Source organism: Crocuta crocuta, unplaced genomic scaffold, assembly GCF_008692635.1.
Source record: "Crocuta crocuta isolate KB4526 unplaced genomic scaffold, BGI_CrCroc_1.0 scaffold282, whole genome shotgun sequence".
Lineage (NCBI taxonomy): Eukaryota > Metazoa > Chordata > Mammalia > Carnivora > Hyaenidae > Crocuta > Crocuta crocuta.
The window spans coordinates 1,991,606-2,013,478 of NW_027529174.1; the positions used below are offsets into that span (position 1 = coordinate 1,991,606).

The 21,873-nt window shown below is 37.2% G+C and overlaps 1 protein-coding gene across 9 annotated transcripts in view; it reads left to right on the forward strand.

Moving 5' to 3' along the window:
- The window catches only part of AASDH (aminoadipate-semialdehyde dehydrogenase), a 52,580-nt gene that overhangs the window by 25,754 nt on the left and 4,953 nt on the right, over positions 1-21,873 (forward strand). For 7 of the 9 annotated variants that reach the window (XM_077757748.1, XM_077757751.1, XM_077757746.1 and 4 more), the window contains 10 exons: positions 2,823-3,064; positions 3,440-3,546; positions 4,038-4,210; positions 4,640-4,832; positions 5,438-5,553; positions 7,455-8,247; positions 14,337-14,500; positions 15,592-15,714; positions 16,418-16,549; positions 18,646-19,142. In XM_077757748.1, coding sequence (XP_077613874.1) covers positions 2,823-3,064; positions 3,440-3,546; positions 4,038-4,210; positions 4,640-4,832; positions 5,438-5,553; positions 7,455-8,247; positions 14,337-14,500; positions 15,592-15,714; positions 16,418-16,549; positions 18,646-19,035 — 2,433 coding nt within the window. In that variant the 3' untranslated portion in view covers positions 19,036-19,142. Of the gene's footprint in view, positions 1-2,822; positions 3,065-3,439; positions 3,547-4,037; positions 4,211-4,639; positions 4,833-5,437; positions 5,554-7,454; positions 8,248-14,336; positions 14,501-15,591; positions 15,715-16,417; positions 16,550-18,645; positions 19,143-21,873 lie in introns of those variants that run through there. The other 2 variants (XR_013333617.1, XM_077757753.1) reach the window with 2 other exon arrangements.

Sequence of the window (21,873 nt, forward strand, 5' to 3'; positions counted from 1 at the left end):
AAGTTTTTAGCATCGGAAATTAAAAGCCAGAACATTTCATTTTGACAAGAGATTTTTGTTATCGTAAAACTTGGTGGAACAGTTCATTTGATTTAGGATACCTTATAAATAGGTGGCCACTATAATTTATTACCCAAAACCCTGAATCTTGAGACTGAATGGAGGTGCTAAATTCCTAGACAAGAACCTGGAACAATAAGTTCATACGGGGATAAATATTTTGACAAACTAAGACTTTAAGTCATTTATTTGAATTAAAATTCAAATTGTCCACTGAGGCTGGGTCTAGCTTTTACTCAAAGAAACCATTTAAAAATCTTGATTCACATGGAACTTTTCTGTGGTCAAATAAAGAGATTGGCAGATCCTCTCCCCAAAAAGCAACTATAAAGGTGGACAAAATTGACAAAAGCAACTACTTCAGTACTTTAGAAATCAACCAAAGGCATACAACTGTCTAAAAAGTGTTTGTTTTTAAAAACTTGAATTTTGCATAAAAATAACGGGAATTTGTGGCATTCTAGACTGAGCAGCTGCTCTCCCTGCTGGCCCCAACTCAATCAAAACAGATTTTTCTGTCAGGGTCCGCTGCTCATAAGGGAGTTTATTCAATTTGGAGTGGTAGATTATATCCATGTCCAACAACACTGTGGAAATGAAGTGGGCCAGCATAGAGGGCCAAAACCTCCAAAAGTCTGAGGTTGTGGTGGAAGGGAGGGCAAGCACATTCTGGCTAAGGCTGCATTTGTGAGTCGGAGTCCATAGGGCCCAAGCAGATTCTTGGCTGAACTTGAGGTTGTGTGCATATACATTAGAGACCCAAAAGGGCCCACAGAAAATAAAAGCTGGATTAAGCTTGCAAATGGCCTAAACTTTGAGCTCCTCTATCCCTACAGATCCATCTCGGTGGACAGTTCGTCCAGTCATTGCTCGACTACTGAGCTATGCACACACAAGGGTGACCCATAGAAAGTAAGATACAAAAATGAAAGTAAGACTTTATATTTAAAACTGAGCCATGACCTTAGCGGCCACACATCACTGGAAAGACAGATTTTAGATTTAGCCAAGGCTAGTTAGTAACAAAGAAACAAGCAACAAAAACATTTCATAATGATAAAATGGTCAGTACATTGTTAAATCAAGAAGATATAACCTTATATCCCCCTAAAATAGAAGTTCCAAATACATAAAGCAAAAATAGAATTGAAATGAGAACTAAACCCAAAGGTTCAAACTTTTAATACCCCACTTTTAACAACTGAATGAAAAACTAGACAGAAATCAGAACATATAATATAGAAGACTTGAACAAAATTATCAACCAAATCCCATTTATAGAACACTCCAACAAATGCAGAATACATTCTTTTCAAGCACATTGATAGATCATATTCTCAACTACAAAACCAGTTTCAGTAAATTTAAAATGAGAGCAAGTGGAATGTATCCCAGGAATGCACATTTGGTTTAGCATCTAAAAATCCACTGATGGGGCACCCAGGTTGCTCAGTTGGTTAAGTGTCTGACTCTTGATTTCAGCTAGGGTCATGATCTCATGGTTCAGGAGTTTGAACTTTGCATTGGGCCTTGTGCTCACAGTGCGGAACCTGCTTGGAATTCTCTCTTCTCTCTTCCTTTGCTCCCCTCATGCTGTCTTGCACTCTGTCTCTCTCTCAAAATTAATATACTTAAAAATTCATTGATAATATACATTACATAAATAAGAGTATGTAATTACCTCAACAGATGCAGACAAAATATTCGGCAAAATCTAACACTTGGAATTAAGAAAAAACCTTTAGGAATTGAAGAACTTCCCTAACATGATGAAGGGCATCTATAAAAAAAATAAATAACTACAGCTAATATCCTGTTTGGTGAAAGACTGCATGATTTTACCCAAAGATTGGAAACAAAACAAGGATGTTTGCTTTTGTCACTTCTCTTCAACATTATTCTGATTCTAGCCTGTGCAATAAAGAAAAAAAAAACAAACCCAGAACATTATTGGTAGAAGTTAAAGAGCCAAATAGACACTTCATATTTATAGATTAAAGTCTCAATAGTGTCAAGATTAAACATAGTTCCTATCAAAATCTTAGTAGACTTTTTTTCATAGAAATTGACAAATTTATCCTAAATTTTATGTGGAAATGCAAATACTAGTCCTGATCTTTGCAATGGAGTACCACTCAGCAATGAAAAGTCCCATGGTCTGAGTGTTTGTCCCCCCACCTCCCTATTCATTTATTAAAATCCTAATGTCTCTTCCACCATGTGAGTATACAACAAGTTGGCAGAAGGTAATTTTAGGGCTGAAGAATATATTAATTTTTTGGGTTGTGGTGATAGTTTCACTGACATATCTATATTATCTCAATTTATATTGTATGCTTTAAATGTGTATAGTTTATTGTACGTCAGTTATATTATACCTCAGTAAAACTATTTTTAAAGATCTTTATTCATACCATTTTGTTCTAGGAGCATATTTTTAACCTTTAATACATTTTTCTACATATAGATAATAGGAAAGGAAATGTGAATTGATTTTATAAATTTTGTCCTTTTTATCTTTAAACCATTTTGTCTAATTAAACATAACTAACATTTTTCTTAAGTTTTTTTACTAAAGCAAAATTGATAGCACATTAAGAAGATAATGTTGCCTGAGTAGTTTTCCAAAATGATTTATAATTTAATAAACACAGCCTTAATTTCCATGCAGGTGTCCAATGTTAAGCTTTGAACTAATTATTACAGTATTTACTTTTTTTTAAGAAGTGAAAGGAAATAAATTATCTTTAATGTATTCACAGGCAACACCAACATTGCTTAGAAGATTTGGATCTCAGCTTATCAAGTCAACTGTTCTATCAGCCAGTACTTCTCTTCGAGTATTAGCCCTTGGTGGTGAAGCATTTCCATCATTGACTGTTCTCAAAAGCTGGAGAGGAGTAGGCAATAAAACACAAATATTTAATATTTATGGTATCACAGAGGTATCGAGTTGGGCAACTTTTTACAAGATTCCAGAGAAGTTTTTTAATTCTACTTTGAAGTAAGAGCTTCAATTACTAAATAGGCTACAGAGAAACTGTATTTTTCCAGTATCTTAACACTAGTAATGTTTTTGGTAATCACTAGGATAATAATTTTAGAAACACTATTTTATCTAGAATTTTAAGCTGGAGATCCAGAACCTTTCTATAAGTAGTACTGCAGATCCTGCTAGAACTTTTTCTGACTAAACAGCAATAACCTATGATAACCTTTCCACCTAATCTTTCCCTTTTGGCAGTCTTTGAATTCTAACATAACCAAAACCTTTTTTTTTTTTTTTTTTTAATTTGGTACAATGTGATTTAAGTACATTGGAAAATACTCTATTCAAATGAAAAATTTAAATGTGGTTTGGGTTGTTGTGTTTTCATAGATGTGAATTGCCTGTACCACTGGGATTTCCACTGCTTGGAACAGTAGTTGAAGTCAGAGATACTAATGGTTTCACAATTCAAGAAGGCAATGGCCAAGTATTTTTAGGTTGTTTTACATTTATTGATTGGGAATGATATTTTTTTTCAGGAAAGAAATCTGATCACTTTATTCTTTCATCAATATGTTTTATGTCCAGTATTCTTTTCAGTGATGATAATTTTTAATCTCATCCTCACAGCCATGAAACATTTAATGTTATCATAATTATTTCATATAACATTGTCTAATTCTTTAGGGAAGATATAAAACTAATTTAGAAAGTGTAACTTGGATCTTTATATTTATAGCTAAAATTCTCTTTAATCAGTATTCTAAGAATTTTTTTAATCACATATATAATTTCAGAAATTTTATCTCTTATTTTGCTGAGGTTATTGTATTTAATTTTGTCAGGTGACATTTAAAAGTGCTGCTAATGTAAATATTCAAAATGTGAAACTCAGTAACAGCTTTTGAAGATGTTCTTGATTTGATGGTGTTTAATATATCTTCCATGGCTATTTTTTTTATTACATTGGTGTTTATATCTTGTGAAGGTGGCAAAAACAGAGTATGTTTTCTTGATGACGAAATGATAGTACCGCTTGGCACACTGCGAGCCACAGGAGACTTGGTGGTGGTGAAAGATGGAGAGATGTTTTTCTTGGGACGAAAGGACAGTCAGATCAAACGATATGGCAAACGTCTTAACATTGAACTTGTGCAACAAGTAAGCCTATTTAAATATTAAGTATCTACTAACATATGTAGGTATTGGAGGTAGCCACCACCAATTTTCTGTGTCAGGGTTCTCTATTTACACCTAAGATTTTTGTATTAATAATGAATTGCAGTAAAAAGGTGTGGCTAATTCAGTGTGGCCCTTATTCCCAGCACGAAGAGATAGTTGTTTTTAAAATAAGTGACAGAATGGATTTCGACAACCAAAAATAATGGTTTACTTTGCTCTGGGAGCTATCATTTTGAAAAACATTAAGAACCCAGTGTGCTGGTAATAGTAACAGTAGCAATCAATTTTTTAAAAGTCTCTAGCTATTTTACAATTTAATTTCTTTTGATTTCAGACATAAGAAGTTTGAGCATTTAGGGAGTTTCCTTTTAAATGTCCACTGACAAATTGGCATAATCTCTTTCATAGGTTGCTGAAGGGCTTCAGCAAGTGGAGTCCTGTGCAGTTACATGGTATAATCAGGAAAAATTAATTCTGTTCATGGTGTCCAAAAATGATGTAGTAAAGGAAGACCTCTTTAAAGAACTGCAGGAACATCTTCCAAGCCATGCAATCCCAGATGAACTTGTGTTGATTGATTCTCTACCATTTACATCTCATGGTAAAATCATTTGAAGCAGATGTGTTTCAGTGCCAAATGAATACTAATTGTATACATAACTAGTTTAAAGGCTTCTTAATTCTTATTCTAAGTAATATTAGCTATATTGTGGTAGACCCTCTGTTAAGTGCTTTACATAATTAACCCACTTTATTTATCTCTAGAAAATCCTGTGAGTAGGTTGTATTATTCCCATTTACAGACAAGGAAAATAAGGCTTACAGAGGTTAAGTAATTTTGGCAAAATTATATTACTGGTTAGTGTTAGAGTTGAATTCTAAGACTCTTTAATTTCAAAACATATGCTCTTAATGACCACAATTTCATCTTTATCTAATATTTACATCAAAATGCAGTAATTGCGTGGTTGGTAGGACCATTTCTTTAACTCTTTAAATAGGATAAACATTAGCTCCTCCTTTCTTCTTTTCTTCTCTGTTACCCACTACATTTTTGATAGCATGGGAATGCTTTCTTTACAATTAATTTTCCTTTTACAAACTATTCTATAGGAATTCTAACTTTTACAGTGAAAAATGTATGTATTCTTATAACTAATGAAGATAGGGTTTGTGCTGAAATTTTAAAATTATTTCTCTTTTAAGGCAAAGTTGATGTTTCTGAGTTAAACAAGATATATTTAAACTATATAAACTTGAAGTCTGAGTGTAAACTCAGTGGAAAAGAGGAACTTTGGGAAAAATTACAGCATTTGTGGAAGGTACAACTTTATTTTTTTAAATGTTTACTTTTAAAAAATTTTTAAGTGTTTATTTATTTTTGAGAGACAGAGCATGAGTGAGGGAGGGACAGAGAGAGGGAGACGCAGAATCTGGAGCAGTCTCCAGGCTCTGAGCTGACAGCACAGAGACCCATGCGGGGCTCAAAACAAGCTATGAGATCATGATCTGAGCTGAAGTCAGCTGCTTAACCAACTGAGCCACCTAGGTGCCCCTTAAATTTTTGGAATGCACATGCTTGTGCATGAGAGCACCTAAGTGGGAGAAGGGCAGAGAGAGAGGGAGACAGAGGATCCAAAGGAGGCTCCATGCAGAGAGCCTGTTGTGGGGCTTGAACTCACGAACTATGAGATCATAACCCGAGCTGAAGTCAGATGCTTAGCTACCCAGGCGCCCCATGGTACAGTTTTTAAGATATAAATTTGTTATTCTGAAGAGGTCATGTTATATTTTTTGAGAATGTTAGCATCCTAATAAATCTGATAAACATTTCTAAGAATGTTATTAATGCCCAAATGTTAAGTAATATACTTTTGTTTATTTAGTTTGTATTAAATTAAGAGTTAGGTTCTCTAGTATAAGATCAAGCTCCCTCCCTATAAGGAAATTTATTGGAAGTGAGGTAGACATAAAAGGCACAGGAAGATAAGACCTATCCGACATAACTTTCCCCTAATGGAGCAGTGGAGTGCAGTGCTTGTCAGAGTTTGGCCAGCAAATGGCCACATCTTGATATACTACAATCTGTGGCTTACAGACTTATGTCATTATTCCTGAAGAACAGTAACAACATGTATGTTTCTGCTTGATGGAATTTGTATATACAGATCTTCCTCAAATTATGATGGGGTTACATGGTGATAAACCTATTATAAGTTGAAATTTTCCTGAGTCAAAATGCATTTAATACACCTACCGAAGATCATAGCTTAGTCTAGCCTACCTTAAATGTGCTCAGAACACTTATATTAGCCTACAGTTGGCCAACATCTGACACAAAGCTTATTTATAATAAATTGTTGAGTATCTTACATGTAAGTTATTGAATACTGTACTGAAAGTGAAAAACAGAATGGTTGTGTGGGTATAGGTTAGTTATAAGTGTATCAGTTGTTTACTCTTGTGATCACTTGGCTGACTGGGAGTGTGGCTCTTAGCTGCTGCCCGGCATCATGAGATAGTGCATGTTGTTTGGGAAAAGATCAGAATTTGAAATATAGTTTCCCTCGAATGTGTATTGTTTTCACATCATTGTAAAGTTACAAAATCTTAAATCATTGTAAGTTGGGGACTCTGTGTGTGTTGGGGGGTGGGGAGGACGCACAAACAATTTAAAAATTTATTTTGAAACATACATATATTACAACCATAGGCCAGTACAATTTTTCTTAAAGTGTGGAGTTTTCTGAAGGGTTCTGAAAAGAAGATGTAATTATATATGTTTGAAAATAAAGGATATCCAGATAAAATTCTTATCTGCTTCATTCTTAGATTCTTAGAAAATAATTTTGATTTATATGAAGCAAATGAAAAAAGACAAAGATTATTCCAATATTATAGAAATATCAGACGTTAGTTATCTTGTGGACTTTATAATTATTAAGTCATGTTTGTATAATTCTAGGCCTTATTTTATGGGTATCACTCTAAGGGGAAATATAATTTGCAGTTTTATAGTGAGTTTGTGACAAAATTGGTGGCATAGTGATGGTTCCCTTTACTATAAAGAAAATAATTTAAAAATTTAATTATTAAAAATATTTTGTGTGTCTTTTGTATCACTAATGTAAGTACTATTCTTTATATATTACCTATAAATTGGTTGAATTGTTTTGGTTTTAGGACTTGACTTTACCATATTTCTCCCTTTTCTCATCTGTAGTCTATTCTGAGCCTCCCAGAACATCCTTTGAAGGTTCCTGATGAGTCACTCTTCTTACCAAGTGGTGGAGATTCCTTAAAGTCCATACGGCTCCTCAACGAGATTGAAAAACTAGTTGGCACATTAGTACCTGGGCTTCTGGAAATTATTCTTAGCAGTTCCATTTTAGAAATTTACAATCATGTCCTTCAAGCAGTGTTTCCAGATGAAGATCTGCTATTTAGCACGAATTATGCCACAAAAAGAAAATTCAGCAACATTAATCAAGAGGAAACCAGTGGAAAATCTTTACATCAGAAATCTGTCCTGACTTTAAGTTGTGACAGTGAGCTAGCTGCTTTTATTGCAGTGAGCAGAGGGAGTCAGATTTTGTCTCTGAATTCGGAGTTTTTAACTAAGTTAGGACTTGGCTCTTCAGCCTATTCTTCTGATTTAATTTCACAGACTAATATTCAAAATGTGACAAGCTTAAATCCTCCAGCTCTTATTGATAAGTCAAAAGATCTATTCTGTGTTGCAAAGGTTTCTGATGAGGGAACATCTGTGATGGCAGCCAAGAAAATGGAGCTCCATGTGAGGTGGAGGACGGACACAGGCAAATGTGTGGATGCCTCCCCTCTGGTCGTCATCTCAGCTGCTGATAAGTCCTCTGCGACTGTGTACATTGGCTCCCATTCTCACAGAATGATGGCAGTTGACCTTTACTCCGGGAAGGTGAAATGGGAACAAATTTTGGGAGGTCGAATCGAATCCTCAGCATGTGTATCTAAGTGTGGAAACTTTATTGTAGTGGGTAAGTTGCTGACTGTGAAGTTTATAGTTAAACTTAATTACCATATGATAATGCTAGTAGGAGCAAGTTAAATTTAAAAACCTATATGTATGGTGGGTTTGGTTGTTGTCAATAATGGTTACCCACATGCTAATTCACAGTGTGGGCCTTGAGTCATAGTCTCTGAACCCAGCTCTAAAACTGTTATCAGCTTTGTGAACTTTGACAAGGGGCTGGACCTTTTAGGACCTCTGTGTTCTCATGGGTATAGGGGTGTAATAAATAAAGCACATTGCATCATAAATTGTCCCCAAACTTAATGGTTTAGGGTAACAAACATCTCACAATTTCTGAGGTCAGGAATTCAGGAGCAGCTTAGCTGGGAGTCCTGGCTCAGGATTTCCCATGTGGCTACAGCCATCTGAAGGCTTGACTGGGCCGGAAAATCTGTTTTCAAGACAGCTGTCTCATACTGCTGCTGGCAGAAGGCTTTAGCTCTTGGCCGGTTCTTGGCAAGAAGCTTCAAGAGGACTCTCCGCAGGCTGCTAGAGTGCCCTCACCACCTGGCAGCTGACTTCCCTCAGACTGAGTTGGTGGGTGGGGAGGGGAGGAGCAAGGCAGTACTTTTAGGGCTTCGTCTCAAAGTTGCATACCATCATTTTTGCTTCTGTTCATTAGAAGCACATCATTAAGCCTGGCCTATACTCAAGGGGAGAGAAATTTAGGCTCCATCTCTTGAAAGGAAAAGTGTCAGAGAATTTGTGGACAGATTTTAAAATCACTACAGTCATCGTAGATCTCTTAGATTGTTTTTTTATTTTAATTTCAGTATGGTTAACATACAGTTATATTAGTTTCAGGTGTACAATAGAGTGATTCAGCACTTTTATATGTTACTTAGTACTCATCCTGAGTGTACTCTAAATCCCCATCCCCTATTTTACCCATCCCGCCACCCAGCTCCCCTCTGGTAACCATCAATTTGTTGTCTCTAGTTAAGTATCTGTTTCTTGGTTTGTCCCTTTTTCCCAGTTTGCTCATTTGTTTTGCTTTTTAAATTCCACATACATCATAGAGCTTTTGAGAGGATTAAGTGAGATAATTATTTATAAATCCTTTAGTACACTGCTAAGTTACAGACTAAAGGCTCCATTAAGTGTTAGCTACTACCTGCTAGTCAGTTTCATTAAAGTATAGGTGATTTTTATTTTGCTAAAAATGGGATCCGGGTGTAATGCCTTGACTACCATTTTCTTTACTCCCCCCACTACATTAAGTTTTACTTTATATGCTTGTGGAATCTTGTGCTGAGTGCTTAGGAATAGGTCTCCCTACTTGTGCTATCCTAGTTAGGATCTACTTGAATCAGAGTTTGATCCTTCCCTTTTGCCCAGGTACATTTTGAAAAAATATGCTACAGGGAACTTTGAATTATACATGTGAATGAGCATGAATAATTTCCATCCATGAAAGTCCATGAAAGCTTGTTGAAGTTACTCTTTGCATCCCAAGTGTCTAGACTCACAGCCTGGAGCACATGGTGGTTACTTAGAACTTTAAACATTTTTAAATTAAGACCTAATTTCTATACAGTAGAACTTGCCCTCTTTAGTTTACAGTTCTGTGTTTCGACAAATGTGTAGTGTCACATAACCAGTACCACAATGAAGCATTCATTACTCAAAAGACCTGTGTCACTTGTAGTCATCCCTTCCCCTACCCCTAACCCCAGAAAACCACCGATCTTTTTTCTGTCCCACTAGTTTTGTCTTTTCTAATTTTTGCTTTTGAATCTGGCCTTTCCTACTTAGCATATGATTGAGATTTATCCTTATTATAGCAAAGATCCAGTTTCTTTTTATTGCTGAGTATTCTGTTGTCTGGACAAATCATACTGTTTTTCATACTGGACAAATAACTGTATGGGTTATTTCTAGTTTTTAATTACGAGTAAGACTGATATAAGCATTTGTGAGCAGGATATTGCATGAATATAAGTTTTTAATTTCACTTGGGTCAGTACCGAGAAGGGGGAGATTATACAGTAAGTATAGCTTTAACTTTGTAAGAAATGACTAAAATATTTTCCTAGTAACTGAGCCACTTTGCATTGTCACCACCACTGTATGAGAGGTCCAGCTGTTCCATATGCTTGCTAATACTTGGTGTTGTCAGTTTGAAAATCTTTTTATTTTAGTCAGATTGTTATGACGTCGTATTTCATCGTGGTTTTTTTATATGAGAATGTCCGAGCAGGTGAGAGGGTCATAGGGAGAGAGCGAGAGCGAGTGCGTATCTTAAGGAGACTCCAGATGTGAGGCTCAATCCCATGACTCTGGGATCATGACCTGAGCTAAAATCAAAAGTCAGATGTTCATTATGGTTTTCTGTTTCTTTGTTTAGATTTTTTAAATTTTCTTTATTTATTTTGAGAGAGAGAGTGGTCTAGGGACAGGGAGAGAGAGAATCCCAAGCCAGGTCCGTAGTGACAGTGCAGTGCTCAAACCCACAAACTGTCAGCCGAAGTCAGACACTTATCTGAGTTAAAACTGTGGTTTTAATTTGCATTTCCCTAGTGACTAATGATGTGTTTTTGATGAACTTATTTGCCATCTGTACATCTTTTATGACCTGTCTCTTCAGATTTTTTGCCCATTTTTATTGTTATATTTGTTTTCTTGTTGGGTTCTGAGAATATTCTGTATTCTGGATATAAGCTGCTATCTATAAGTGTTTTGCATGTTTCTTCCAAGCCTATGGCTTGTTGTTGTTTTTTTTTAACATAATGTCTTTTGAAGTGAAGTTCTTAATTTTAATGAAGTCCAGTTTATCATTGACTTTTTTTTTCTTTAATAGTTATCATTGATTTTCTTTTATGGATCATGCTTTTGATGTCCTATCCAAGAGAGTTTTACTTGACCCAAGGTCACAAAGATTTTCTTCTGGAAATGAACTCAAGGAAATTTTTCATTACCCAACTGATTCCTGGGATACGGTACTGTGTAGGACATTTTTCTTCACCATCACTAAGCAGGCCAGTTTCTTGCTACTAAGTAGTAACTGCTAGAAGGAAAACAGTACTGCAGTTACTCTGGAATTGGGCCTCAAATGAGCAGCAGTGGTTATACACTCTCTAGGCAGAGCCATCTAGAGAGTAATGGCCAGTGCCCAAAGTCAGCGTGCCCTGATGAACATGCACTACAGGGAACTTGAGCAATCTTTACTTTCTAGATTTTGACCTGCCTACTGTCACCTGAGTTATTCTGATTACACCAAGTCAAGAGGGAGTCCAGCCCTAGCTTTTTACCTGTTGCATCAGTTTGGGAAAAGCAGTCTGCTGTAGTAGTTACGTGCATAGGCTCTGAAGCTAGACTTCTTAGATCCAAATCCTGGCTCAGTCACATGTCAGCTGAGGAGTTTTCCCCTAGTAACAATCTCTCTGTGCTTCCTTTTGTCATCTGCAAACTGCAGATACAACATTTCACAAGGTAAAAGCTCAGTAAATGTTTGCTATTGTTAATGTTAGTATTTTTTTCTTTTTTTTAAAGTTTATTTTTAAAAAAACTTTTTTTCTTAGTTTATTGTCGAGTTGGTTTCGATATGATACCCAGCTCTCATCCCAACAAGCGCCCTCCCCCGTGCCCATCACTCCCCTTCCCCTCTCTCCTACCCCCATCAACCCTCAGTTTGTTCTCAGCATTCAAGAGTCTCTCATGGTTTGCCTCCCTCCCTTTCCCCAACTATTTTTTCCCTCCTTCTCCCGCATCATCCTCCATTAAGTTCCTCCTAATCCACCTATATGTGCAAACATTTGGTATCTGTCCTTCTCTGCCTGACTTATTTTGCTCAGCATAACACCCTCTAGTTCCAACCATATTGTACACATGGCCAGATTTCATTCTTTCTCATTGCCATGGAGTATTCCATTGTATAAATATACCACATCTTCTTGATCTGTTCATCAGTTGATGGACACTTAGGCTCTTTCCATGATTTGGCTATTGTTGAGAGTGCTGCTATGAACATTGGGGTACATGTGTCCCTATGCATCAGCACTCCTGTATCCCTTGGGTAAATTCTTAGCAGTGCTACTGCTGGGTCATAGGGGAGTTCTATTGTTAATTTTTGGAGGAACCTGCACACTGTTTTTCAGAGGGGCTGCACCAGTTCACATTCCCACCAACAGTGTAGGAGGGTGTCTATTTCTCCACATCCTTGCAAGCATCTATAGTCTCCTGATCTGTTTATTTTCACCACTCTGACTGGCATGAGGTTGTATCTCAGTGTGGTTTTGATTTGTATTTCCCTGATGATGTGGGACACTGAGCATCGTTTCATGTGTCTGTTGGCCATCTGGATGTCCTCTTTGAAGAAGTGTCTGTTCATGTCTTCTGCCCATTTCTTCACTGATTATTTGTTTTTCCAGTGTGGAGTTTGGTGAGTTCCTTATAGATTTTGGATACTAGCCCTTTATCTGATATGTCATTTGCAACTCTTTTTCCATTCCGTCAGTTGCCTATTCATTTTATTGATTGTTTCCTTTGCCATGCAGCAGCTTTTTATCTTGATGAGGACCCAATAGTTCATGTTTGCTCTTGATTCCCTTGCCTTTGGGGAAGTGTCAAGTAAGAAATTGCTGCGGTGGAGGTCAAGGAGGTTGTTGCCTGCTTTCTCCTCTAGGGTTTTGATGGTTTCCAGTCTCACATTCAGGTCCTTTATCCATTTTGAGTTTATTTTTTGTATGGTGTGAGACAGTGATCTAGTTTCATTCTTCTGCATGTTGCTGTCCAGTTCTCCCAGCACCATCTGCTAAAGGGGCTGTCTTTTTTCCATTGGATACTCTTTCCCACTTTGTCAAAGATTAGTTGGCCATACATTTGTGGATCCAGTTCTGAGTTCTCTATTCTATTGGTCCATGTGTCTGTTTTTGTGCCAATACCATACAGTCTTGATGATTACAGCTTTGTAGTAGAGGCTAAAGTCTGGGATGGTGATGCCTCCCGTTTTGGTTTTCTTCAATATTGCTTTGGGTATTTGGCATCTTTTGTGGTTCCATACAAATTTTAGGACAGTTTGTTCTAGTTTTGAGAAGAATGCTGGTGCAATTTTGATTGGGATTGCATTGACTGTGTAGATTGCTTTGGGTAGTAATGACATTTTAACTATATTTACTCTTCCGACCCATGAGCATGAAATGTTTTTCCATTTCTTTGTGTCATCTTCAATTTCCTTCATAAGTTTTCTATAGTTTTCATCATACAGATCTCCTCTATCTTTGGTTGGGTTTGTTCCTAGGTATTTTATGTTTTTTTGTGCTATTGTGAATGGGATCAGTTTCTTGATTTCTCTCTCTGTTGCTTCATTGTTGGTGTATAAAAATGCAACCTATTTCTGTATGTTGATTTTGTACCCTGCAACTTTGCTGAATTCTTGGATCAGTTCTAGTAGGCTTCTGGTGGAGTCTGTTGGCTTTTCTANATTTCTTCTAAGTTGTCCAACGTTAGCATTTATTTATCTTGAGAAAGAAAGTGCAAGTGGAGGAGGGGCAGAGAGAGAGGGAGAGAGAAAGTATCCTAAGCAGGCTCTGCACTATCAGCACAGAGCCCAATATGGGGCCCGATGCAGAGCCTGAACTCATGAGCCATGAGATCATGGCCTGAGCTGAATTCAGGAGTTGGATGCTCAAACAACTGAGCCACCCAGGCACCCTTTAATCCATGTTATCTTAATTATCACAATAACACTGGAGTAGATGTGTCCACATGTGGTAGAAAATCTGAGGCTCAGCAATGCTGGGTAATTTGCCCATGGATGGCCAGAAAGAGATTTGATTCCAGGCCTGTCAAAGCCTCTCTTCACTGTGCTTCTTTGTTTTCTCAGGAGTGAAGCACTTTATGGTACTATAAGAACAAAATAAGGTATACCTACTAATAGGCATTTTTACAAGTGATTACTGTTTGGTTTCTGCTTTACATTGCTGAAGTTTAAACCTGAGCTGGACATACAGTTACACATAAAGAGCATCGAATGTAAATGGTCATGATGTAGGCTAAACAATTATGTTCTGGTGATGTATCTAAACTCATCTTTTATATTTTGTTTCCCAACAGGCTGTTATAATGGGTTAGTTTATGTTCTGAAAAGTAATAGTGGAGAAGAACACTGGATGTTTACTTCCGAGGATGCTGTCAAAAGCTCAGCAACCGTGGATCCAACCACAGGAGTCATTTACATTGGATCTCATGACCAGCATGCATATGCTTTGGATATTTATGTAAGAAATCTTATCAGTTTCTTATCATAAGCTTAGAAGAGTAGGACACTGTCAGGTGCTCTTTCTTCACTAAGAGAGAAGGTATTCACTCTTCCCTAAGTTTAGCATTGTGGTCTGGGAAGAATGAGTTAATTAACAGTCTCAGTACCTTAAGACATTTTTAACATCCTTACCAGATTTTCACAAATAAATTTACTACTCAGAGTTTTTAAATCTAAAGAGCTTAAAATTACTGTGTTGACAATATTAAGAATCACAAAGGGAAAAACATTCCTGATAAGTTGGGGAAAACCATTTGAAGCACATAACAGAGTTAAAGTTCATTTATAAGAATAAATGGAATTAAAGAACAAATACAAATTATAAAGACCCAGATAGAAAAATAAACAACAGATATAAATGTAAAAGACCTCAAAGAAGAAATATCTACTAAATGTATTTAAATGTTTCATACCTTTAGTAATCAAAGGAATGGAAGTTTAAAACTATGTGGTGAAGAACCAGATAGTGTTAGACCAGAGTATGTTCAATGCTGGTTAGTGGGGGGTTGGCAGTAACTAGTGAAGTCTGAAGAAAACAGTTTGGCCATAGCTAACTCTCATATCCTATGATTCAGTAAAATTCTTCTAGGATTATGTCCTGCCAAAGTAATCAGAAACGTGGACAGTTATGTACACCAAGATGTCTATTACTAAGCCAAGAAATTAGTTTGAAACAAGTTTCAGTGATAAGGTAGAGAAATAATTTTATGTTCAGATGGGATATTATGCATTAAAGTAATAAAGAGTTTTACCAAGTAAATGAGCTAAATTAGATGTCAAGTGTATATTCAGAATGATCTCAACTATGTTAAACTATTGTATGTCCCAAAATGATCAAAAGGGAAGATGTTAAAATATTAACAGTGCTTCTCCCTGGGTGGTCTTTGTACTGTTTATACCAACTTAAATCTCTACAGTGGAGCCTGTATTACTTTTATACTAAGAATAAAAAGTTACATTAATTAAATAGAGGTGGTATCATGAGAAATCGAATATGTAGATTTGTTAACCACCACCAGAAACCAATTAATTTTGTTTTCTTATTTGCAGAAAAAGAAGTGTGTTTGGAAGTTGAAATGTGGAGGAACTGTCTTTTCTTCCCCTTGTTTGAGCCTGATACCACATCATTTATATGTGGCTACACTGGGAGGGCTGTTACTGGCTATAAATCCTGTAGGCATAAAATAACATGTATTGATTATATTATTTGTCTTTAATGTTTTATTTTTGCTTGAATTCTGAAATTTGAAGTATTTAAAAAAATTGTTAATTTTATTAATTGAGACAGAGACCATGTGAGTGGGGGAGGGGCAGAGAGAGGGAGATTGAGAATCCCAAGCAGGCTCTGCACTGCCAGTGCAGAACCTGATGCGGGGCCTGAACCCATGAAACTGAGATGATGACTTGAGCCGAAACCAAGAGTCAGATGCTTAACCGACTGAGCCACACAGGTGCCTCTAAAGTAGTTTTTAATTAAATATAGTCCAGCTTTCACTGGACTAGAACTCCTTAAAATGATTGACAGTAAGTCTAGAACGGAGAAAATAGAAATTCTATGTATGTCTTTGATCTGTTTTTTTTAATTGGTAGAATTTTCTCAGTCATATTAAAACTTAGAATGGTTTAAAGGTAGATCTTATGTTCTAATTATTTCCTGGTTTTATTGTAAGTTTTATCTCAGCTCTTATAAAGAGTACTGATTAATTTTATAGCTGTGTATATGTGTGCTAGCTTCATTTATGGTATCAGCATGCCATTATAGCGTTTTCTGATGTTTATAGCTTTGCCTCTGGGAGATTTAGGGGTTTGTTTCATAAAGAGCATAATTGATTAGTAATATAATTTACATGCTGTGAATTGCGTTTGCGCATGGCAGGCCACTGGGAACACAGTTTGGAAACATTCCTGTGGAAAACCACTATTTTCTTCTCCACGGTGTTGCCTACAGTATATTTGTATTGGCTGTGTAGATGGAAATTTACTCTGCTTTACTCACTTTGGAGAACAGGTAAAAATTTCTGGTTCCATTTTACATTATCTTTCTCAAAGTCATAATAGTTGGTGACAACTGAAGTAAAATTTTAAACATCATCATTTAGCTCATAGTGCTGAAAACTATTTTGATTTTAATGGTCAAGCCACGGGTTTCTTAATTTTGGAATGATGGTATAGTAGATTAAGAAGACCCAAACATTGTTATACTTGTGCCCTCCCCCAATTTTTTAAAAAAGTTTATTTATTTGAGAGAAAGAGAAGGGAGTGGGGTGGGAGGGAGTGACAGAGAGAGGGAGAAACAGAATCCTAAGCAGGCTGTGTGCTGGTAGCACAGAACTGGATCCAGGGCTTGAACTCATAAACCTGACCTGACCATCACCTGAGCTGAGATCCAGTTAGATGCTTAACCAACTGAGCCACTCAAGCACACTGCCCTCCTCCAGTTTGAAAAACTTTACCAGTTTTGGGGCGCCTGGGTGGCTCAGTCGGTTTAGCGTCTGACTTCGGCTCAGGTCATGATCTTACGGTTCATGAGTTTGAGCCCTGCATTGGGCTCTGTGCTGACAGCTCAGAGCCTGTAAGCTGCCTTGGATTCTATGTCTCTTTCTCTCTGCCCCTCCCCGACTCATGCTCTGTCTATCAAAAATAAATATTAAAAAAACAATACGAGTTTTTAGGCAGTTTTATTATAATTTCTGTTCAGGTTTTGAACATTTATTTATTTAAGTTTATTTATTTTGAGAGAGACCGAGCATGAGTGGAGTAAGAGTAGAGAGAGAAGGAGAGACAGAAGCCCAGGCAGGCTCCACGCTTGTTAGTGCAGAGCCTGATGTGGGGCCCGAACTCATGAAACTGAGATGATGACCTGAGCCAAAATCAAGAATCACATTTAACCGACTGAGCCACCCAGCACCCCAAGGTTTTGAACATTTAAAGAAGCCCCTGCTTTTTCTCTGAAAACTAGAATAGGTGGTATAACCCAAATTACATCGTATGGAGGTGCTGTCTTCAACTTCATGACAGGGTCGGCTTCTTCTGCATTAGGTCTTTTTTGGATGGGAGCATAATCTCCACTACTTTATCCATGTGACTATCACTGGTGGCCCATCTGGTGCTGTAGTTTGATGTGGGGGGCTGTCTGTGGACTTGAGAGAGCACTAGTTCCACCCTGAGTTAAGCCCAGTGATGGCCAGTATTGCTGCTGGTGCTTTTTATTCTACTTTCACCCTGCCTGGCCTGGCAGTTCCTCTTGGCTGTGGGACAATTACTTTGTGCTGAGATCTTTCGTGATGTTCACTTAATATTTTTATTTACAAAATTGTTTGAACATATTCGCACCTTTAGATTCCTAAGAAGTAAGAAGAAGCAAATGCTGTTTCTCCTGTTTTTTTGGGTGAACCATAGAAAGATGAAAATGATTTTTCCAAGTGAGGGACAGAATTAAGATTACAAATCCTCTTTCATGAAGATGCCCACTGTTCTCATTTTGTTTGCTTTTTATTCTTTTACTATAAACACTACCTTAGACTTGCACCTTTTCTTTCTTTTCTTTCTTTTCTTCAAAATATTGGCTGGCAGGTTTGTCTGTGGTAGCTTTAAAATAAGTAGATAGTATATATCCACAGGCAGACACACAACTCATGGCTTTTTGTTTAACCTTTAACTTGAATTATTGCACATAAATTCTTCCTTCAGTCACTTCCATCTCCTTACATTAGGAGAATAGAACAAGATCTAGTTTTTAAAAAGATACATTGAAAACTGAGTGCAATTTTATCTTTGAACTTAGTGTCTCTGAACATAGTAGTAATAGCTCTTTCTTGAATGGGGTTCAAATTAGTTTTATTTCATCATATTCTGCATAGCAGTGATTGATGTAGTAAGAACACTCCAGTGTATTTTGTTCCAGATTTTACCACTGGGAACAGAGGTATAATTTGAGAATGCTACTTTTCAGAAAAAGCCAATATTTCCTCTCTGTGTATGTGTAGTAGTTACCATTTAATAGCCTATGATACTTACATTTTTATTAAGAATTTCTTAAGTTTCTCTCTTTACAGGAGAATTGTTGAAATTAGATGAATTATTTTTGCCTTTCTCATCCTTCAGATTTGGCAGTTCTCTACCAGTGAACCAATCTTTTCATCCCCATGTACCTCCGCATCAGAGCAACAAGTATTTTTTGGTTCCCATGATTGCTTTATCTACTGTTGCAGTATGAAAGGTCACCTCCAGTGGAAATTTGAAACTACTTCACAGGTGTATGCAACACCATTTGCTTTTCGTTCCCAGTTTTGTAGCAATGAAATGCTGCTGGCAGCAGCATCTACTGATGGGAAACTGTGGATCTTGGAATCTAAGAGTGGACGATTACAAAGTGTATATGAACTTCCTGGACAAGTCTTCTCTTCTCCTGTGGTCTGGGAATCAATGGTTCTTATTGGATGTAGAAATAATTATGTTTACTGTCTGGATTTGTTGGGTGGCTATCAAATATGATCAAGTACAGTCCTTATTCAATTATCTGAGATGTTTGAAAATATTTTATCATTATAGAGCATTTGGATAGTCTTATTTTATACTAAAGATGATTTTTGCTTAAGAAACTTGTCTATGACACTTTATTGGAGAATGATCATATTTTACTTCTTGTAGCAGGAACAAATGCTTTTAAAAGGAATTACAGAACAAAAACATCAGTTTATTTAGTAGCACTTTCTTTTAATTAGGCTGCAGATATTTCACTTTGGGTATTTTTCTTTCTTTTTTTTTTTTTTATAGAATTCTGTGAAAAAGAAGATCAGAGTATACTTGGTGAATTAAAAACTCAGTCCATGATGTAATGCACCATTTACTTATTTACAGTGAGATCCATAACAAAAGGTTTTCAGAGGTAGGATGTTTTTATCAAATTCAAATTAGGTTCCTTATCTAATATTTTTAAGTGACCAAAATATCAGTATTGAACTATATCTATCTATCTCTTTCTTCCTATAATAGTTTCAAGTTGATTAACCTTTTTTCAACTTTTCATATACAAACCTTGATGAATATTTTTGTGCCTATATTTCTCAGTTTTTTAGGTTTTGTGATTGTATGGTTTTGTTGTTGTTGTTGTTGTTGTTGTTCACTGGCTTGTCCGTAGGGAACACAACAAAAACCAGGAAAGAAGAAAACTATATGCTTTTAAGTATCCTGATTCTCATGTGTCTGGTTTGGGGGCTGGAGCTGCTTCTCTAGTGCCATACCTGCATGTGCTTGGTATGAAGTGGCCCCCAGTGAACTTGAACCTCCTCTTGGGAGCCATGCCCTGTATGTGGTCTTCTTGCACCTGGGCTTGGTCCATTATTTGCTTTAACCAACATAAGCAGTGGAGGTGACACTAATGTCAGGTCTGAGCCTAAGATTTAAGAAGGCCTGGGCATTTCTGTTCTCATGGGATCCCGGAGCTGCCACATGAGAAGTCTGACAGCTAGACAGAGAGGCCACATGGTGAGGGAATGGCCCTGACGTTCACTTAGAAAACGGAGGAAGCTAGAGAACAGGGACAGTTGAAGCCCCACACGTGTGGCCCCAGCATTCCAGCCAGTCCCCAGCTGTTCAGGCCATCCTGGTGCCAGACATTTAATTTCTCAGCCACAGAATCCTGAGAAATAATAAACCGGCAGTTGTTTTAAGCCACTAAGTTTTAGGGAATAGTATGTCAGGGTAGGTGGTTTTAGGGGGTAGCAGCAGGGATCACGGGAACAGAAATTATGTCTTTTTTTCCACGTCACTTAAATTACTCAAGTAGATGAAAAATGTCCCAATTTTCCTTGAAATTTCATGATACAATAGCTCAGGTAATAAAGCAGCTTTTTTTTTTTTTTTTTTTTTATTTATTGTTTGAGATGTATCTGAAGGAAAAAATGTTTTAATTTTGATGAATTANGGTAAAAATAAGTTTAGGGCATAGTACATCCCAGACACCTGTGCTCAGGCACTTACAGTAACAAAAATACATCCTCCTGCTCACCTTCCCTGTTTCTCTATCAACTGTGGTATCATTTAATTTGTCCATTTCTCAAAGTCTCAAATATCAGACATGCCAGAGTCCTTCGCCACAAGCTATTTTAAGCAGAAAAGAATTTTTAAAAAGAATATTAAATAGCTTGGAGAATTGCAACAAGGGCTAGAGCTACACAGCCAGGAATGCTGAGTGCCTGAAACCAGCATGACAGGGAAGCATATATCAGGCATTTCATCTCTGGTGGTGGGAGATGAGTGCAAGACCCATGAATTGGGAGAGTTCTCCAAACCTAGAGAGAGGATTGAGGTACACACTAGCCAAAAAGAACAACATCTTTTCTGCCAAGTTTTAGATCCTGGCTTCTTAAATCTTTTTTTTTTTTTTTTTCCTGAAAGCGTAAGACAGAGGCATAGAGAGAGGGGGAGAGAATCCCACAAGGGGCAGAGAGAGTGTGGAGCCCAAAGTAAGGCTTGAACTCATGAACCATGAGATCATGACCTGAGCTAAAGTGGGACGCTTAACCAACTGTGCCACCCAGGCACGCCCCCAGTGCTTAAATCTTAACGTATTAACCACCTGAAGCTCTTCTTAGAATGAAAGGCACATGGGGCGCCTTGGTGGCTCAGTCAGTTATGCGTCCGACTTTGGCTCAGATCGGGATCTCACGGTTCGTGGGTTCGAGCCCTGCGTCGGGCTCTATGGGGACAGCCAGCTCAGAGCCTGGAGCCTGTTTCAGATTCTGTGTCTCCCTCTCTCTCTGACCCTCCCCTGCTCACGCTGCCTCTCTCTCTCCCTCTCTCTCTCAGAAATAAATAAAAAACATTAAAAAAAAAAGAATGAAAGGCACATAACAGTTGAGAGGGCTGAAAGTGCTTTGCTGAGCCATAATGGAGCCTGAGGCAAAAAGAAAAATCAGTAATACTGATCCCGTCTTTATTTAAAATTTTGATATTTGTTCATGTTGGAATTTGTATGAATTTTTATTTTATTAAGTAATCTATAGGCCCAATGTGGGGCTTGAGCTTACAACCTTGAGAGTAGGAGTTACATGTTCTACTACTGAGCCAGCCAGGTGCCCAAGTACTAATTTTTATTTATTTTTAAAAAAATTACTGTATGAAAATAGTATTTTTCTTGATTATGTAGTTTTGTGGCACCCAAGAAGAGTGCCTCACATCACTCACTTTGCCCTAGTGCAGGCCCGTGAGTTAGAAGGTCTGGCTGCCTTTCACAAGCTCTCAGCTCCAGCCGCGGTTGCTGTTCTGGGGCCCATGTGTTGTGTAAGAAGGCTGTAGGATTGTTTTGTCTGAGAGGGAGACCATTCAATT